This window comes from Apteryx mantelli, chromosome 2 (genome assembly GCF_036417845.1).
Source record: "Apteryx mantelli isolate bAptMan1 chromosome 2, bAptMan1.hap1, whole genome shotgun sequence".
NCBI classification, from domain to species: Eukaryota; Metazoa; Chordata; class Aves; order Apterygiformes; family Apterygidae; genus Apteryx; species Apteryx mantelli.
Window position 1 is genome coordinate 56,005,808 of NC_089979.1, and position 15,365 is coordinate 56,021,172.

At 39.0% G+C, this 15,365-nt stretch overlaps 1 protein-coding gene across 6 annotated transcripts in view; it reads left to right on the forward strand.

The window, feature by feature from the left end:
- The window catches only part of PTPRM (protein tyrosine phosphatase receptor type M), a 504,474-nt gene extending 490,291 nt beyond the window's left edge, over positions 1-14,183 (forward strand). For all 6 annotated transcript variants that reach the window (XM_067290684.1, XM_067290685.1, XM_067290688.1 and 3 more), the window contains 5 exons: positions 1,695-1,826; positions 4,924-5,049; positions 6,859-7,022; positions 9,129-9,264; positions 13,406-14,183. In XM_067290684.1, the coding sequence (XP_067146785.1) occupies positions 1,695-1,826; positions 4,924-5,049; positions 6,859-7,022; positions 9,129-9,264; positions 13,406-13,459 (612 nt within the window). In that variant the 3' untranslated portion in view covers positions 13,460-14,183. The remainder of the gene's footprint in view (positions 1-1,694; positions 1,827-4,923; positions 5,050-6,858; positions 7,023-9,128; positions 9,265-13,405) is intronic.
- Positions 14,184-15,365: the final 1,182 nt, after the last annotated feature.

The following is a 15,365-nucleotide window of genomic DNA, read 5'->3' on the forward strand; positions in this document are numbered from 1 at the left end:
AGGTTAGAAATGAATGAACACATTTTAAATGGCCTTTTTGAAAAGTGAAGCTAGAGTAATAATAGTTTATAGTAGTTTTTGCATTTCTTTCCTTCCAAGTTCCCAAAGCATTTTCTTAATATAATCCTAAGTTCAAAACACTCCTGTAAAAAGGTAAGTGTGTTATCTTTATTTATATGTGTAGAGAAACTGAGAACAAAAGTTTAAGTGACTTCTCTAGGTTCACACAGTAGGTCAATGGTACATTCATATTAGAATGATGCATCCTTGTTCTGCAGTTTACAATTTTGCCATTACGCTGTCTTCTTTCCCACAGAGTTCAGTATGGTTTTGTTCTGTAAATTAAGTACTGCTCAGAAAGGTCAGTGCCTCAGTATTTGCTTTGAAATGCTTGCTTTGCCATGAGTCTTTACTCTTAAAACAAATAGTGAGCTGGGTCCAAAAGCATATCTGGCCAAAAGGCTCCATGGGAGGAGGGGATTTGGGATGCTTTCCATCCAGAGTGTCCCAGCTAGGCTCAGCAATACCTCCTACACTGAAGGGCAGAAGAAGACGTTTGTCCTTTCTCTGTGCTCCCAGTCTCCAGCAGATGCGTTTCACCCTACCCAGTTGCATCTGTCTAGCTGCAGTCAGGTCACCTCATGCAAGCCTTTAAAGCTCACTTCAAGCAAAAAGGCAAGCAAAGTTTTCATATTCAGTACCAGAACAAGGCTGAGGATGATTTCCTCCAAAAAACTGCTAGGGCTTCTAAGCCGGGGAGTAGCAGAGAGCCCCTCCAGCAGCTCAGATGTGTGTGCAACTTGCAGCAGTTCAGGACCAGCAGGATAGGAGGCAGCTGACTGATACAACAGCAGCACTGATACCTGCTGGTTACGGTTTGCTGAAACCAACACAAAGAGCTGGAGTCTTGCGTGTCTTCATCTTTACCCCAAAACACTACATTAGATTCATGTTCTGTGGTCTGTTCAGAGACTCCTTCTGAAGGATGCAAATAACTGGTTAGACTGTAGCCCTGTTGTGGTACAAATACTTCAGCTCAAGGCATGTAGAGGATCCCCTGCCCTCCTTAATGAAAGCAATGACAAACCCTCCCGGCAATTGCCCCACTACAGCCCGTGCTGGCCTTCAACACTCAGGAGGACATACGTGAAAACTCTGGTATGAGATCCACAGTTCACCCATTCCACCAAAGAGCTCCGTCAATGACATACTCTGGTATTAAAAAAAAGAGAAAGAGCACTGAAATTTGTCTCCTGGGTATCCTCATTGCTGTCAGATAGACCAGAATTTGAGCAACATTTCTGAAAAATAACTAGGTATTTCCTTACACAGGAGTCATTCAAATTAACAGCTAAGTGCAGACAGACAAGATTCATCTGTCCATTAACAGCTCAAAACAAAACTGTTGCTCAAAATTTTGTAGGAGTTTCATTAGAGGCAAAAACCTCTGATGGCTTTACTCTGTGCCTGTGGCATAAAATAAGTTTCAGAAACACAACCTGCAGAAGTTATATTCTACCCAAATGCAGTTTATTAGCTTGTAAACATACCAGATCTCAGGAAAGAGCTAAAATATTGTATGAATTATATAGAAAATAAGAATAATACTTTTAAATCTAATGTTTGGGGATATTACTGGCATTTTGCTGAATGGATTTTTTTTTCTCTTACCATCTCTTTTTGCTTCTTTGCAGAGCTACAAGCAACCTTCTGCTTTTATAGTTACACAGCATCCCTTGCCAAATACTGTCAAAGATTTCTGGAGACTGGTCCTGGATTATCACTGCACTTCAGTAGTTATGCTGAATGATGTGGATCCAGCACAAGTAAGTCCAGAAAACTCGTCCGATCAACAGAGAAGTGCTAGTGCCTCAGCGTTCCAGCACATGCACTTCAGAACAGCTTTAGGACATAATTAGTTTTATAAAACAACATTAAACACCAACACACTAAAAAAAAAGATTTTTAGCTTGCAGATACGCATGGGAAAGAGGAATAGGTAGGGCCATCAGCAGCTTCTCCACCAAAATGCTAATGCACATACACATACGTGCACCCCCCCCCCCAATTTTTTCTGGTAGGAAAACATGCTTTGGGAAGAACTGATCAAAACCAAATTGTTTTGATTGTAGAATTCTGACTCAAATCTGAAACACAGCAGTAGTAGCCAAAAGTCATAAAAGAAGCCAGCAGCTTTTTATTTGCTTGCCTGAAGCAGGTCAATGACCTTGGTCTGCTTACTAACAGATCGGTGTTCCCAGCAAGAAAATTTGTGTCACATTTGGCACAAAATGATGTTGTTAGCCAGGAGATAGGAACTGAACAAGAATGGAGACTGAGCATCCTTCAGAAGAGGAAACAGGGCAAAGAAACACATGGAGGGATGTAATTACCTTACAAAAGAGTTGTTCATGCTGTACATGTTCTTTAGAAAATTGGAAAACTGTACCTACCTGTTTGGCAATTTAATCACTAGCATTAATCACTAAGCATCCTAGAGCCTAGCTTGCCACTGTGCAATTCCACATTCTTATACTGATATAATTTCCTTTATTCCAATGAATTACACTAGCCCTGTGCTAGAATAACGTGGTGGTAATCTGGACCCCACATATGTAAATATTTGCTCATTACTGATTCTGATAAGAGCACTGGATATTTTTTATAGCAGATTCTATGTCATTTTTTTTCTTGATATGTTCAAAATCTTTTTAGCTTTGTTGAGTACTGTTCGTACGTAGAAAAATATTTCCTTTTATTTCTTTTTAATGTGAAGAATTTGTTTTAAAAACATAGTAATCTTCAGTTTCATCTTTCAAAGGAATGTCTAGAAATTCTACACTCTGTTTTAAAGACTGAATTTCTGAATACCAGCCCTTGACTGTCTATGGGGAGAAAAAGAGAAATGAAAGAGAAAACTTTTATTCATGAATCTAAGATTATTTTCTAAGTGAGTGAGGAAAGACTCAGGGGAGTCAGACTGTTAGGGACTGCTGAACAGAGTTTTTTTAATTTGTCGGCTGTGTTTTGAATGTACAATAATGCTCAGCTATTTCAAGTATTTATTAGCCTCACAGGCTTTTAAAAGCTATTAGGATATGCAGTTAATACACCTGCCTCTGCAGTATGTTAAACCTTTTCCCTCTAATGTGAGTAACAATCTTTTCATTAGGAATAAATCTCAAAACCCTCAGAGCAAACAGAAGTGGAGAGAGGGCAGAGATTATTAAAAACATACATTACATTCAAATTTTTTAATAATTACTGTTATAATTATTTATGTATATATGAAGTGTTTACATTTCTGTATAGATATTACAATTTATGTGGATTGTTATGCTCTATTGGGAAATGAAATTCAACCCTTAACAGTGAGTCTGACTTAAAGAGAGTCGCTAGCATCACATGCATGCAAAATGCTTAGACCTGAATGCTTTTGGATTTCTTTGGAGCTTGAAAATCATGGCTTCCTGAAACAGCTCTGGCAAACAGCTCTGCTTATTATCATCTATGCATTTTTCAAAGGTCTGTTAGAACTGTATCCCTGCGTGTTTGAAAGACCTATACTGAATTGTGCATATGATGAAATGATCTAAGCACTGGCAGGTGCATGTCTCTATTGTATTTTTCTATCTCATACACTATTGTATTTCATAACAAAAATTGGTGTAAGATTTAGACAATACTTAGAAAGTAATCTGCTCAGCAGGCTGAACCATGTGAGTTTTTTTAATAAATGAAAATATATTTTCCTACTTCAAAATTCTGTTTTTAACTTGTTAAAGTGAACTCCTGCAAATCAGAGTCTGTTCTGTTTTTTACTGATGTAGTAAAGGACTGTTTTTATGAAATGTAGTCATCTCTGAGTAGCTTTGTTGAGAAAAAAGTGTTATAAGAAATGCAAAACAACATCTGGGGAAAGTGTGATTTGTCAGCTCAGCTCTGGATTACCAGCAGCAATGCAGCAGAATGAAGACCACAGCTGTTTTACGGAATAAAATAAAGTTCCAAATATGAGATCAATGCTCCTGCAAGCAAACAGAAATTTCCTGGGTTCATAATGAATTTTGGAGAATGTTTGCAAAAGGTACATGCTTGAATTGCTCTAGATATCTCTGGAAATCATTAGGGTTTTTATGGAAAAATGGATAAGCAGAGTTTTCCAGGAAAGGCTTGATTTACTCTTTAATGTATTAACAGAGATGATGATTGGTTCCAGGATTAAGCCATCATGTTTTATGAGACACTAAAGCTGGGCAAAATAATGCTAATATTACTTTGTGATCTCTAGATACCTAGAAGTAATGTTTTCTGAGCACAAAGGAAAGCATAATTACTATTTTCAAGTGACATTCATGAGACGAAATGGAGCAGCTGTTGAAAACGTAAAGGGATGCTGATATTAGCCAATATCATCAGTTACGGGTGGAACAGATGAGAAAGTTAAATGCTGAGTTTTGAGATTTGATGCACCCTGTATAGCATAAAGCACACATTCTGATGTAGCTTGAATTATTATCAACTTCAGGGCAATTGAAGCTACCAAGCCTTAGGTCTTAGGCTTCACGCTGTCTCCTAGATGTGGTAATGTTTGACAGCATTCCCCTGTCCTGTCATACTGTATTGCAGAATTGACATTGAGTGTCAGAAATGTGTTACTCCAAATACCAGAGAATGGCAAATACAGCAGCAAGCATTAGCATGCTCAGTTAAGTGAAAAGGCATTTGTTTAAACTTGTTCCACACAAGTGAAATCACAGGGCTTGAAACTGGTGGAGGATGGTGCACTGTGTATTTTATAAAGGCATGTGTAAGAACTTAAGTAATAAATGTAGCACAAAGAAAAATCTAGAAAAGCATATTGAGACAGCATTTAACTCCACGTGATTAACTGTGCACTCTTTTTGTTTTGGTCTTCTATAGTTGTGTCCTCAGTACTGGCCAGAAAATGGAGTACACCGACATGGTCCTATTCAGGTGGAGTTCGTATCAGCTGATTTAGAAGAAGACATAATCAGCCGGATATTCCGAATTTATAATGCAGCCAGAGTAAGGATATTATTTGTAAAAAAATTTTATCAGCAAATGAGCTGCCTCTACTCAAGTCACACAAAAAGGAAGTTAAACTGTAATAAAACAATTCTCATTTTTCAGCCTGTTTTTTTGAGAGCAACAGTGAAATACTGGGTCATGCCATAATCAATGAGGAAAAGGCCCTGTATGCGTAATTACAGTAAAAAAAATTTTAATGCCACATACATTTGTCAAGCTTGTTAAATGCAAATGAAATAAAGGCACTATTCAGATTGTATGGATAGTCAAGAAATGCTGAAATCAATGCTGTTTTCAGCAGTTTTAAATTAGCCATCTTGTGTGTGTGTATTGTGTTGTGCAAAGAAGGCCAATACTAGGCATGTTTTTCAGTACCAGACCCAAACTTTTAGTGAAGATCCCATCCCACTAATCATTAACACATGTAAGAGGTGTATAAGGACAAGCAGGTTCTCACGCCTGGCTTATATGCCCCCATAAAGTTGGCAGAAGAGTAAACTAGACATCTCTTTCAAGCTGAGTGGAAAAAAGATGCTGCCACAGGTCAGGCATCCCTTCCCGCCAGGCTGGCGAGTGCCTTTGCACTGGTGCGGTATGGCTGACGAACCACAGCCGGGAACACACGGCACTCTTGGGTCAAAAAAGTCAGGAACTGCCCTGAGATCCGAGAACTGTGAGGACAAAGAGAGAAAGGCCCAAAACCACTTCCAAAGAGATACCAAAAATGCTAATTTCTTCACAGAGAAGCAGGTTTTAAGCCTCAAGATATTTCTTTAGTGTTTTGAAGGCCTTGCATTCCCAGTAAATTGGGCAACATAAAACACAGTCTCCAAAAGTGGCAGTGGGAGCTTTAGCAGACTCTGGGGCTGGCTGGGGCTGCGTTGAGAGAAACTGGCCAGGAAATCAAGAGATTCCCAATTTTAGCACAAAACAGACAAAACCCCTTGAAGAATGTATTTAATATTGCATCCACTTTGATTTATTCCTTTATCTTTTTAATCTTACATCCTCTCTATTACCACTTACTCTAGAGGAAAACAAGTAATGTCAACATTCCCTTGTGTTTAAAAAAGTGCTCATTTTAAAAGCGGCACTAAAATGCGCTCACTTTGCATGGAAGTGAAAGTGGCAAATCCTAGACTACAACAGTTTTCATGTGTGTGTTTATTATGCCCTTTTGCCCAAAGGACTGTAATTTTCTGCCACTAGCACTTGTTCTATGCCCCTTTTTTTATTTTAAATCACTATAAAGCAACTGTTCAGTAACATTTCACCAGAGGGGTTCTGACTGCTTCAGTAGCACACAGTAAAATAAAATGTAGTCAGATTTTTATAAGCAAGATAAGTTGGAGGATTTCGTTTGGTTTTTAAAATGTGTCCTGCTTCAAAATATCTTGAGAGATTTTGACCTTTCTTTTAAAAAGAGATAGAAGCAGGCAAACATTCTTCAAAATGCTGAAGCATGTGAAAAAGCAGAGATTATATGATTGAAATTGTATTGCAGCTCTCTCTTTGCTACCAAGCTCCTGCTATGATATTAATTAATTATTTGCTTGACCCTGCAGCTGTACCATTGCTCTATTCCAGTCTATTTGTATTACATTCTGTTTAAAGCCTCTTACTCTAATAACTCTGTTGGAAATTAAAAGTCATAACTCCTCAAGGGCAATTGAAATTACATTAGTAGCTTATCAGCAGCAATCTGCCTGAACAACTTGTTGATGCAAATATCTGAATTATGTACCATTTGAATAACCCATAAAAAATGCTGTTACTTCTTCCTGTTTGTTGCCTGAATCTGTGCAGCCCCAAGACGGCTATCGGATGGTGCAGCAGTTTCAGTTCCTGGGGTGGCCCATGTACAGAGATACTCCGGTTTCAAAACGCTCTTTCTTGAAGCTCATCCGCCAAGTGGAGAAGTGGCAGGAAGAGTATAACGGGGGAGAGGGGCGCACGGTTGTACACTGTTTGTAAGTATTGGAAATGAAAGAACGAAAGTAAGGGAATACTGTTATCATGGAATTTGTGTCAGGTTTTAAAAGTTTTGTGAGGAAGTGAAGAGGTATCCATCTAATTTGGAACTGAATAAATAATACAGCTCATTCAAAAGCTTTGGAAATGCAAGAAATTGTAAAAAAAATTTTAATGTAAATTCATGAGTTTGCCTTTCTATGTTTTGGTAGACCTCTGACAACCTGTGAGGTTTTTGTAAGAAGATGATGGGTACAAATTTATTTTATAAAGATGCCCTGTGACTTGTCAAATGAAAAAGCTCATACTTACACTGAGTGTATCAAAATTGCATACTACCAGAATAATGTACTTTTTATTTCTGTGGTTTAGGATTGTATATCAGCTATAGCCCATTAGAGGAAGAATAAAAGTAGCATTGGAGAGTGTGATTCCTCTTCCAAACATAAATCACAGAAGTAAAAGAGGTGTGATGACCCAGTTGCGATGACCCTTTAATTGACTTATCTTTTTCTGATAATGGTGTATTTTTTTCTCCTCCTGTGACTCGTTTGCTCCCCTGGTGCAGGCCTTTGTTCAGTCTGTCACTGTGCTTCTTTTGGTAGGGCTTAATAACTGTACATGCTGTTTGCCCTCAGCAGTAGCTGAGCTTTTGAGACTGAGCCTTCAGTGCTTGAAGTCATATCCCTCTTCCACTAAACACCTGCTTAAAGATGCTGTCGTGATGGAGAAGGGACATATGCACATTAGCCTGTGCTTTTGTAAATTGGTACCCAGGAGTAGGGTACCCCGTAACTTCCCGAACTTTGGTTTGTAGTTAATATAAGTTAGACCTAAGGAGGAAAATCTATGTGTATTAGTAACTCCCACTGTCACTGACCTTGAACAAGTCATTGCAAATCTTTGCTCTTCAGTTTCCCCATCTGTAGTATGGGGATAATAATACTTTCATCAAAGGAGCATTGTGCGATGTGATTAATTAATGTTTTGAGACCTTCAGCTGAAATTCAAGACCCTTTTGAAGTGCAAATTACTGTTATCTCTGAGGTGGTTGATGATATTAAATAGTTGTACAACATCACACATGCGTCACTTCCAGGCAGTAAAGAAAGAAAAAGCTCTAATATAATCCTTTTAAATGACTTTATTTTAATTAAAATTCTCAAAGAGTCCCACAATATCAGGCAATGTTTTGGCAGCAGAGAGCACTCTTTTCATACTGCCTGGATGTGACAGATGTGCAACATTGTAGCTTCCTTTGAAAATCAACCATTTGCGAAGCCGGCTTGAAAGACCTGCTACCTAACTAGTCTGCGCTCTGGTAATTATTGAGGTTTATTATTTTCGGTGAAGTGCAGCCTAAAGATTCTGATTAGAATAGCTGTAGAAATAACAGGGTTTCCAGCAAGAAAGAGATTCTCTTAAAGATTAAAAATAACCAAGGGTAAAGTATTATTAAATACTGTATTTGATCATGCATATGAGCATTTGTGCCTGGCTTCTTTGTTAGCAAGTCACTTTGGGTTCTCATCCTCTGAAACTGTGGGTGGAGGGGGAATACATACACTTTAATACACTCTCCCCGGCAGCAAGTCCCTCTGCCTGGTGCTGCAGGGGGAGCATGTTGCCTCCTGGAGTATCTCAGCACCACCTAGTGCCGCGTTAAAAGTGCAGCCACCAGAATATCTTGTAGACAAATTAAAAGACCCACCTTCTGTATTGCACTTCTGGGCCTGATACCCATTACAACATTGTGCATTTACAGTGCAAAGGGGTGTTGAGCTGAATCTAGAAGTACCTTGTCCTTTTTTCATCAGTCTCTCTGTGCTGTCTCAAGACTTCACTAAAAAGAGTGGTGCAAAAGTCTGCCATTCAATTCACTTCAGGCTTTCAGCCTGATGGATACTGAATCATAGGTTTATGCTCATTTGACCCATTAATTTCACAAAAAACAATGTTCTGCTTTGAATTCAATGTCTTTCATTATTAATATTCTGTGGTTTCTCACTACTGGAACTGGTACCTTCCATAGTGATTCCTGGTACTAGAAGAACTTGTAACATAGAGTCAAGTGTAGTTGAGCCTTTTTATCACTTTTATTGCAGGAATGGAGGTGGCCGCAGTGGGACGTTTTGTGCAATCAGTATTGTTTGTGAAATGCTTCGACATCAGAGGGCTGTTGATGTATTCCATGCTGTGAAGACACTGAGGAATAATAAGCCTAACATGGTGGACCTTCTGGTATGAGCATTTAAACTGCATCACTAAATAGAAAATGTTCCTTTTTCTCAGAAGACGCAGTAAGATTTCCAAGATTTGCAGTGGGAGTTGTTCACAAAGCAAGCAAGTCATTTTCAGAGGGGATAATGAAGTCACTTCACTTGTAAGAGTATTTTTACACTGCTTTCTTCCCAAGGAGACTTTGTCTCTGTTCATTTGAATTTTTTAAGAGTTTTAAACTTTCAGCCAAACATCCTTATTAATTTTCTTTTCTAGCAGGCTGAGCCAAGTGGAGAGCAGCCCTTGCATGGGAGAAATAATAGTTATGTAAAATGAAATGCCAGATTTTCAAATTATATATTTTATAAATAGCTTAATCGCATAATATTTATCAAAGCCATGAATTTCAGTTTGACATCCAGAATATTGCATTTAATTATGGTTGCTCTATCTCCCAGAAAGATTAAAGGAGTTCAGAAACAAGGGGCCATGTGCAATTATTTTCTTAGAGAGTGTTTTATGTTTTTTTTTTCAAATGGAGAATTGCTGAAGTGCCAGCTGCTGTGTCACAAGAGCTGCAGAACAGCTTAAAGCAGCAGGTTCTCACACTCCAGCGTGCAGTTGTGCATTTGGAGCTGGGTGCAGCATGCTGCCCTGCTTTGAGGCTTGGGCCCTCAAGACACCGTTTTACAATCTCCTGTCACAGAGGTGGCTGCTTGAGAGGCACCTGTATTCGAATTAGCATCATAAGTGGCAGAAAGCAGCATCTGGGCAGCTTCAGGGATGCTCACCCAATCTGAGCTAATTTTGCAAGCTGTGGTTTGACAAGAGACTTGTGGTTTGACTGAGACTTGTATTTCAACATCTTGTCTACTCTACCCAGGATCCTGTGGAAGATCCTGTGGAAGAACCGCCGCCACCACAGCCCCCATCGCAGTGCTCCCAGCTAGCATACCTGTGAAGTCCCAGGCTCTCCCTCAGGCCAGGCTCTATCCAGGCTGATGGCATAAAGCCAGATGTTGCCAGCTGCATGAAAAGAGGAGGCAGTTTGCAACAAGCACCATGGGGCCATGAGGCAGCAATGTGAAACTGTGAATCTCATATTAGTGAAGCTTTTGCAGTGATGGGAGGGAGCAGCTTTTTTGGCTTTTCTCCCTCTGGTTTATATTCTCAGGAGGGGAATCATCGTGCTGAGAACCATACATTTTTATTTCCCAGATATTAAGAGAAATGTCCTACTTCTTCATTCAGGTAGTATAGCTTTGGATAGAGATGTGGCAGTCCTGCTGTTCTCTGTTCTCCCAGAGCTTAAGTCCACAGAACACACTGATCTTTCATTCATTTATTTTATAGAAATAAAAAGAAAATTACCAGTGTGAAGGTGTACAGTTGAAGAAAATGCTCTCTATAAATTCCAGTTTGTGACAGTTCTCCAAGTACAGATTTGTCAGGCAGCTATCTCCATTTTTAAGCAGAGAATTTTTTTTAATTAAATGCTAAATATATATTTTTTAGTATACAAAAATACCTTTCAGTAAATTGGGGAAGGCATTGAGAACACCTACCCCATAAGGCCTTTTAATTAGGAGGTTTCAAAGCACTTATAAAGGAGATGAGTATTTTTTCCCTTATTTTACAGATAGGGGAACTACGGCAGTGGTAGATCAGAAATCTTCCCATTACCACATAGTTCACTGGCAGAGCAGAGGTGGAACCATGTCTCTCCACTCTTGGTCTGCTGCTTTGTACGAACAAATGTTTGAACTAGCAAGGGTGCAAAGGAATTTCCATGCAGATCGTTTCATGGTAAAAGGGAGTCAGGACACTTTAGCTGTCTTCCTGGTCCTGTTGGCCTTTATTATATTAATGTGTCTGTGCCTCAGTTTCCACATCTGAAAAATGAGAACAAGAATATTCATCCACCTTTGTAAAATGCTGTGAGACCTATTGAGAAAAGATGATCTACAATTGCTCAGGATTGTAACTGCAATACTATTTCCCAAGAGTAGCTTTAAGATTCCATTCTAAGAAACTGTTCCGCGCTTCCTCGCTAGATTAAGGGCAATGTTTACAGTTCATACTTAGAGACCGTTTCACTGAAACCTTTGTTTTCCCTGTGAGTCTAAAAGTCTGAGTGCCACATCCATTCAATACAGAAAATCCATGAAATTCCACCGCCGTCATCCAAAGGTAGCACATGTTATTACAAAATCTCTATTACGGCTTGTCCAAAGAGTTTTGTAATACATGCTGTTGGATCTACCAAAGGGTGTCCCAGAAAAGATGAATATTCCTCTCTGAAGCTAGCTAACATAGAGAGACTTTTAATATCCATCATCAAGTGAATAATAAAAATGTACAAAGGACGCACATGAGTGAATACTGTGGGAAATAATAAAGTCTGTTCCATAAGACAGGTGTTGGTTTTACTAAAAATGACAGATATTCTGCTGGATCAGTATATCACTATAAAGTAACCATGGAAAAATGGAAATGGATGAGTGGCTGATCTCATTTTGATCTCTGCTATGTAATTATAGACCAATTGTCATTTATTTAGAAACATACTTGTAATAAAAGCAGAAAAGAAATAATTTATGTAATACTTCTTTCTTTTCTTTCTTCTTTTTTATTCTTCTCTCATTCGAAAGAATACACAGGCAGATTTTGAAACCCTGCAGGATCTTAAAACCTAACATACATCTCACTCATAACTTAGGCAATATAAGCACCTAACGTGTTTTTTTTTTAAGTGACAGCTGCGGTAAAAGAACTTAGAAACTGTCCATTCTTGTTTATGGCTTTTTGATTGTTGTAGTTTGTTTTGGACTCTTAAATTTTAAGGTGCACTCTCTTCTCAACTCAAATGTGACCCAAAGCCACAAGTATCACTTATCGGGCCAAAAGACGGAATCATTTGAAATGTTCACATCAATCGAAAGGAGAATATACCTGAGGTGTAATTGTAATCTTTCTACTTCTGATGCTCAGGTGAAGGCTGAGTCCTGTCAGCTAGTTAACTCTGTTGTTGTTACTACACAACATTACATGCTCAGTTATTTTTTATTAATTGATTAAAGTGCATCAGAGAGAGGCATTTCAATGACAGAAATAGTCACAAAACTGGTAGGTATTTCCAAACTAAATTTTTAGAAACCACTTGGATTCAGGGGACCTGCAGCTACTATTTCTTTCAGCTCTTCTGTTTCATTTAAATGTTTGTAGCATTGCTAAATATTGCCGGTAGTAAAAATGAAAATGAAAGAGGATGTGTGGGGACTTAAGAGGGACTTAACAAAATTGTTAAGTCATCAGTTAACACGTGGTTTACGGTTGCACAGTGGGTGAGGGTCAGTGAGAAGCACTGGTCTTTTTGTCCTGCTGAAGATGTGAAAGGGATGAAGTCCTGACTGTTCATCTCCGAAGGATGCCGGCTGGGTCCGCGTGCCAGGGGAAGGCAATCTGCCTGGGCTCGGCCCCCTTGCCAAGCAGTTGCAAATAAACACAGCAGTCCCGTGTATGAAGCACAGGGTTGGTACCTGAAAATTTAGCCTGGGTAACAGAAGAGCTGAATCATCCAAACTGTGTTGAATCTAATTTAGGCATCACCATTAAATGCCAAAAATTAATTGGAATGACTCCAGGCCTAAATGCATCTGTTTCACTCAGGGAGCGCAGTATTACAGTGTGGGTTTGAACTACACATAGAGGAGGAACGTAAACAGCCCTTAGTCTGAAGTGTAGTGAGTTCATGAAGAACATTAAAATGAAAGTTATGAACTGGAAAGTTCTAGAGACTGGGTTTATTTTAAGATAAACATTTCTGGAGAGGAATTTCAATAGCTCCAATTCTGATAAAGCACTACATGAGCTTTTTGACAGACGACTGAAGGGTTGCAAGTCAATTTGTTTATTCATAGTCAATTTTTCTCCTACGAGTAGCTAAATACATATCTAATATGAGCAGTACCGTAAGTTACTGTGCGTAGTGTCTATTGTCTGGTTAATACAAAGATTTTCTTATCTGAATATAAATTGGATTTGCAGACTGGTTCCCACTGACCATTGCCGATAGTAAATAATTTTAACAGAAGAGAAATATTGAGCCCCTTAATTAAGATCCTTTGATAACTGACTTTGTGGTTTTCTTTTGATTTTTCAGGATCAGTACAAATTCTGCTATGAAGTAGCTTTGGAATATTTGAATTCTGGCTGACAGCATAAAGAGCACCGACAAAGCTCCTTCTCTCACCGCCACAAACAAAGCAAGTTGTTCCATGATATCCGTGTAAATGAGATGAAGACTTCTCACTGTTATGCTTATACTGCTTTGTATAATTGGCTCTTTTTAAGAGCCCGAAAAGATGTTTATAAAACTGCTTGCACTGCCCATTTTCCACTCTAATGCCGCTGTTTGACACCCATACAAACATACACCAAACCACATGGCAGTTGTTGAACACTATATTCATACATAGCCATTGATGTGGTGAAGCAGCATAGTCCTCTGGTAAATAAGAGAGCACAATTATATTCTTATGAAGGAATTTGTACTTTTCTGTTATATTTCATTGCCTGTGATTCTCAGTTATTGTCACAGCCTAGTGTACATTTCTGTTCTGTGGAGAATGCTGTCTGGCATTTTGATAATATATGATTTTAGTTATATTTGTATTCTAACATGTGCATAATAAATGAATCATATGTAGCTTCTCTGAACTAATGGAAACACATGTACCAAATCATGTTAACTTTGTTGAGCTGTAATTTCTATCCACTTTGTACCATTTCAGAGAATCTTGATAGAAATACAATTAGAAAATGCAAAATACAGGATGCTCAGATTAATATATCCAAAGCTTTTTCATTTGTTTATATTGTAAATATTTTTTGATTTCATCAAATTATTTATTCATTAAAATGAATTTTTTTGTGAAGCACAGTGAGTGACAATCATTTTTATTAAGCCCTGGAAATGCTTACTGTATGATAATGTAAACATTTGTTTACCTTGTATGGATTCTCAACTCAATAAATACATACGTGATAAAATCTCATTTAATTTAATATCTCTTGGCATCTTGAGTGCCTTCAACTGAACCCCTTTGCAGATTAATTCTTGTAAATACTGAGCTACCTCCAAAGTGGGTTTATTGTGTGATCTAGCGTTGATCTAGCCAATAACAAAATGTCCCATGCCTACGTATAAAAAGAAGTGAATTGCATGTTTACAGATGCACATGCACAAATGGGGATTCTGCAGATTTCCCTCCGCTGTGACAGAAGGGCTGATGTTGGACTTGCAGTACCCAAACTTGTCACAGCATCCCTCTGTAGCCTTGGGCATGCCCTGTCACGCACCCTATGCCCACTGCTACAACATGAGGGTAATGTGCGTTTGTTCTTGGGAAGACTGACTTCTGTGAGGGTAAATTAATTCCTCATGTTAAGAATACTGACACTGCAATGATTGTGGGCCGCTTTAAAGTAAGTAAGCCTATTCTCTTACATGGGGTGTTACCAGTTCTGCCAGTGACAGCTTTACATGATTAAAGCTGTTCCCTGCCCTGAGAATGGTTGCACTTCACTTCCAAGGAGCGCTTGGGTGGTTCCTCTTTCCCGGGACTGGAGCTGTCTCATGCTCACGGATGCAGCGCAGGAGGTGCGGCAGCGAAGCAGCAGGCGAGGTGAATGAGCAGGCAGCAGCTTGCTGCCCCCTCCGCTGGAACTGTAGATCTTCTTGCCCATCAGTATTGATGAGACATCCCAGGCAGAGCTGCTGCTTAATACCAGAGCCTCCCAAAGCTATATGGGAACCCCAATGCAAGGAAGTGGCAGACTGCACGGTATGCCAGCTCAGAAAAAGATCCTTTGAATGTGCCAGCTGTCTGAGATCCAGCCAGCATCTATATAAATGTATCAAAGTCAAAATGTTTTGAGAGCCTCTAAATCTAAGAGATCCAGCTTGGCTAGAATGACTCACAGCTTGTCAGCTACCTGTTGAAAACCACTGCAAAATTCAGATATGAGGGCAAGAGGATTGGCTTCCTTGGCAGCTGAAAAGCATCTCTTTAAAAAAAAAAAATTGCGTTAAAACATAGCTGGCAGCTACAGGCCATTGC